Source organism: Cynara cardunculus, assembly GCF_001531365.2.
Source record: "Cynara cardunculus var. scolymus isolate 2C chromosome LG 2, CcrdV1, whole genome shotgun sequence".
Classification (NCBI taxonomy): Eukaryota; Viridiplantae; Streptophyta; class Magnoliopsida; order Asterales; family Asteraceae; genus Cynara; species Cynara cardunculus.
In genome coordinates this window covers 34,978,129-34,983,539 of record NC_037529.1, presented here as the reverse complement: position 1 = coordinate 34,983,539, position 5,411 = coordinate 34,978,129, and the positions used below count along the sequence as shown (strand labels likewise).

Genomic DNA, 5,411 nt, shown 5'->3' with positions numbered 1-5,411 from the left:
AACTTTTAAATAATTAATTTGATATTAATATCAATATATTTTTTCAAATTTATTTTTATTCAAAAGTAGAAACATTATCTTTCTTAAAGCCACATAAACCATATTATATCAACAGACAAAAAATAAAACTAAATATTAAAAGAAAGATGTATCTCGCGCATTGCGCGAGTACCATTCTAGTATATCCTTAATAAATTGTTTAACTTTTGTTTTTAAATTGTAAAGAAACTCAAGGCGAATGCAACATTGGTGTTAGAGAGGTCCAACACGGTCGCACTTGATTGAAGATTTAGACGATTTGAGACATTTATTATTCAAATTTTTGATGAGTTTTGAAGTAGTTGTTTGATGATTTGAAGTACGTGATTTTTAAGACTTGAGGATTTAGTTTTATATTTTAATGATTATAACAACTAATAACTCTGATATATATATAATTATAATAGAACTAGTATGAGAACCGCACGATGCGCGGTACTGTAAGTAAAAAAAACTTCTTTCATACCGTAAAACAATAACTAAAATAAAATCATTCTAATATATAAAGAAACAAATAAGATAAAACAAAATAACCTACATAGATCCCTATGCATATGGTTCAACTTGGTCAGTAGTCGAAGCCTCTTCTTCTATGCTTACTCAATCGTTTATCATCCGTCTCTATCTTCAATATATTCTAATCCTCGATGAAGCTTTTTATGAAGATTTTCTTGTATACAATATGGAATAGAATTGCATTAACCATTATAGGCGTTAGAGAGAATCATAATAATAAATATGAGAAGAAATAATAGAAGTTGGATTTTAGAGAATATGAATATATAAACTTAGTAAAATATTACCTTATCTACTCGGTGGATGGATGAATGTTATTGAACACTTCATGGTAGACAATGTTTTTTATGAGTGTACGGTGTTCCATTTCTTCATCGGCATTTATTATGGTTAATCCTTCATGCGATGTCACTCGTGAAACAGCTACATATAGTTGTCCATATGTGAAAACCTATCAATTGGAATATTATGCAATTATATGTGAATATAAGTACATATTTAAATATGCTAATAAAAAAAATTGAGGAGTGTACCTGTTTCGGGAGGTATAGGCCAACACGACTTAAAGATTGTCCCTGGCTTTTATTAATTGTCATAGCAAAGCATGCGACCAACGGTATTTGACGTCGATTTAGCTTGAATGGCCATTTTGATTCGTTGGGCGACATTATTATTCTTGGAATAGTGACACTTTTTCCTTTATTAGTTCCTGAAATAATGTCACCTCTAACAGACCATGTTCCAAGTAATGTGACAATCAATCGTGTTCCATTGCACAATCCTTCTGTTTGATTGATGTTGCGTAATAACATAACCGGGGCTCCTACCTTTAGCTGAATCTCGTGATTTGGTACGCCATTGAATTGCAAACCGTTCAAGAATTCAGTTGGATAAAGGAGGTCTTCCTCATTTGTTTGTACACTTCCTTTGCAAACTGTGTCTGAACTTAGATATGTTTTTCCTTCTCCTGGAAGCATGTCCATGATAAATGTGTTCAATTCATGGACCATATCATTTTTTGGCATGAGAATTGCCCTTTCAGTTATATATGAAGGACAATTACAGTTTTCCAAGATAGAAGGATATATCATTTCAACCACTGATTCAATCGGGTTGCCAATTGTTTCTGGGAAGATGCCAGCGGGTAACTTTAGCAATTCATTTGTTACATCATCGTAGGCAGTGCCATTTCCGATTTGTAGCATCCATGAGTCAAACACCTTAATATTTATCATATCTGTCGGTGACAAAGTGTTGCATTGCAAACGCATATTCTCATTGAGCTCGTATACTTTGAACAAAGGCCACAWATAAGATGAATTTAGTGYKGMATTCACAATGTCGGCTCGATTTCCCCTTGGTATTACYGGCAGAATTTGCCGAAAGTCACCACCACAAGCAACTGTGAGTCCACCAAATGGTTTGTCTTTACTATTTTCATAACGACAACTCATTATGTCACGCAAACTTTTATCCAATGCTTCAAAGGAGTGTTTATGTGCCATAGGGGCTTCATCCCAAATAATCAATGTCGTTTGTTGAAGTAACTCAGCTATATGTGTGCCGTGACGAATTTCGCAAGTTGACTCTGCAATTAAATCCAATGGGATTCGGAATCTTGAATGAGTCGTTCTTCCATTTGGTAGTAACAAAGTGCAATGCCTGAAGTAGCAACCGGTAATACTATTTTTCCTTCTGATCTAAGTCTTGATACGACTGTATTCCAAAGAAAAGTTTTCTCCGTTCCTCCACGACCGTGAATGAAAATCAAGTCACCTCGATCATTGTACACTGACGCAAGAATGGCATCATAAGCTCTTCTCTGGCAAGTATTAAGACTGGAAAATGCGATGTCATGAGCAACCTTCAAATCATGGGTACAATAGTCAAGCTCTTCATTGACCAATCTGTTACAAAATTCTCGTAAAAGTTCGGTATTTGGGAGTGGCATTCCATCTATGTCTTTTAAACTTTTTCCCATTTTCAACATGATTGCCTCGATCTCGAACAATGTGTGAGCTTCAATTTGATCATCCGTCAGTTGCATGCCGTGTGCTTTGTATTTTTTTTACGTTGTAGTGTTGCTATATCTTCGGACAATGTTGCGTAATTTCTTTTCCAAAGATTTGGTGCATTTGAGACTTGGCAATTTGCAAGAATTGTGACAAACAAATGTCGCAACTCGTTACCAGTTGCCCAATTTGCTTCCTCTGTTAAGCAATCAACCCATTCATCATCATCATCTAACAATCCAAGAGTATAGCAAGCTCCCTTGAAAGAAGGATATGTGATGCCATTCACTGTTCGAATATGTTCGTACGAAGTGCACCCTTTTACAAAGTTTAAAAGCATGCGCATGTAAAACCTTTCTCCGGATGACGGATGAGTGAAGTATATTCTGCCAATTGATATGCCCTTTTTACGTCTTCTCCATGCTTTATCTCTTGCATTCCAGACCCAGTGTTTTGGGAATGCTGAGTAACTAAGTTCTCTGGCATCCGGATTTCTTTTGTTGGATTCGAGCCATTCTGTGAACTTTGTTCTACTTACTCCAGGCTTGACCACTACCGACTCTGGGTTATCATTTTCGTTAAAAACAACTGGTTGTTCATCTGGAAGATGGAAAGGTAACCGCTCCACTGCTGGATATCTGAAATGAATATCATACTGGAAAATACGCCAACATGCTTCAGCAGCCGAAATGTATCTGCAATCTAAATATGTCTTTATTTCATCATGGTCATCATTCGAGTTTGTTGAATAAACTGTAGCAGTAGCTCTATCAGAACCCTTATGTATGTACTTGAATAGGTACTTCACGGCTCTTGAATGATTACAAAGCTCAACATTGATATGASCATCGAATTTAACAATCAGATCTCTGTTATGAGGTACGACATATCGATTGTCCAACTTATGTGTTTTCTTCTCCACAAAAGCTCCTGTATCTCTTCTTCTGTATATTGGAAATCCATCTTGATCAATTATTGTGTGCGGGACAAATTTTTTGGGAAAATGCTTAGAGCATTTGCTCTGTAACATACACGGGGATGATGGATAGAGATCTCCGCATGGCCCATGAATCATGAATTTGGTTACTGCGTTAAACCCATCTGGATCGATACTTTGATTTGGAATCTCGGCTGTGATGATTCTGTCAATACGATCTGTTGATGGGTTTTTCCCTGACGACTCCAAGAAAAGTAAGATGTGTGCATGGGGAAGACCTCTCTTTTGAAACTCAATGGTATATAAACCTGGGTATAAAAAAAAGACATGGTTGTTTGTTATGCATAATGAAACAATTACATGCAAATGAGAAATTTTAATTGCATGTTAGACAAAACGGCAACTTATAGTAAACAGTTGATACTTACATGCAATTACCGTTCCGAATGGTTTTCCTGTTTTTAAGTCCGCCATCAATTGTTTGAGCTTTATTTCGAAAACCCTGCTTACAATGTCAACCCGATTTGGATCATCTTCTTGTTCTATTAAGTGGAGCATTTCATTTATCTCCGGTCATTTGGGGTTGCAAGTAAATGTCAGGAAAATATCCAGGTACCCAGCCCACTTGCATATTGCCATGGCATCTTGGTAATTTTGAGCTCTGTACCTTGGACTACCGGTATGTGATGAGGGTAGTATTATTGACTTTCCGATTTTTTTTCCATCTGTGTCACCACGATTTATGGCATCCATCAACCCAGAAAATAAATCTGTTCGTAATTGATCTTGATTATTACGAATCCACCGAAATCTGCCTTCTTCAATTGTCATATAAGCATCGACAATGTATTGTTGAAGAAGCCTACCTGCACGAAGAAGAGTATGGCCCTCGTTTGATCGTTGTTGCAAACGAAAACAATAGTATTGTCTCATTGTTACAAATTGTCTCTTTGAAGAAGATCCGTCCATGTTTTGGAGTAATATATTTTTCCTGAACCCATCTTCACCATAAGGATGTATTAACGGGTATGTCATCGACATAAAAGACGGATGGAGATCAGTAATCCGTTGAAGTCCAGTTGTACGATGTTCAACAATAACATCACGCTCGAAATTGTTTTCGCTCAGGTCACCAACAATCAAGCCTGCAACTTCATTAGCACTTGGTAGATTGTATTGTCGGCCATCCGTTGTGCGACTGTTTATGATCCGTAATCGAAAAACAGTATTCGGTTCACACATATATCTGTCTCTTGCCATGCGAAATGAATGTACTAACACATTGCTTCCTTCTAACATTGTAGACAGATCCTGTGTAATTTGAAGATCAAGGTCGTCCACTCCAAATTGCCTTCTCATTGCTTCAATTCTGTTATTTGTCTCATTTTCAGTGTCGTAGATATATAGTTGCGCGAATTGAGGTTTCTTCCCAATTTCTGGTAACAAAGAACCAATCCTATGATAATTTTGGCCACTAACCATGTAGATGTAGGGACCTTTCGCACAATTAATCTTGGAATCCACACGACATCCAAGCGAAGTGAATGCGAACATTGAATTGTAAGTTCTTATCTCTTTTCGGAAATTGACGCCTTTTTTCCCATATTCTAAGGAAAGAAGGTAATCAAGTGTTTGTGGTGTTGGGGGAAGCAATAGTAGTTTGACGCGGCCCTCCGAACAACAACTCATAAACGTTGGATTAGATGTTTTTCTGCCCTTTCGAGATCTTTCTTCGTACCACATGATGGCACCACATTGTCCACAAGTGTGATTCGGTTTACCAAAATTCCACGGAGTTGCAGAGTTTTCTGATAAGATTAAACATATTAAATTTTTTTATTAAGATATACACAAATAATTATAAATGTATTATATTGAATTTAGCTTTGGTAGTTAATATAATTACA

The 5,411-nt window shown here is 36.6% G+C and overlaps 2 protein-coding genes across 2 annotated transcripts; both read right to left on the bottom strand.

Moving 5' to 3' along the window:
* Positions 1-847: 847 nt before the first annotated feature.
* Positions 848-2,060, bottom strand: LOC112506061 (ATP-dependent DNA helicase PIF1-like). The gene is made up of 2 exons (XM_025110089.1): positions 1,089-2,060; positions 848-1,006 (listed from the first exon to the last, which is right to left on the bottom strand). Exons 1-2 carry the CDS (start codon positions 2,058-2,060, stop codon positions 848-850), a joined length of 1,131 nt encoding a protein of 376 aa, XP_024965857.1.
* Positions 2,061-2,592: 532 nt separating this feature from the next.
* LOC112506060 lies at positions 2,593-3,978 on the bottom strand. The gene is made up of 2 exons (XM_025110088.1): positions 3,933-3,978; positions 2,593-3,812 (listed from the first exon to the last, which is right to left on the bottom strand). Exons 1-2 carry the CDS (start codon positions 3,976-3,978, stop codon positions 2,593-2,595), a joined length of 1,266 nt encoding a protein of 421 aa, XP_024965856.1.
* Between the last annotated feature and the right edge of the window lie 1,433 nt (positions 3,979-5,411).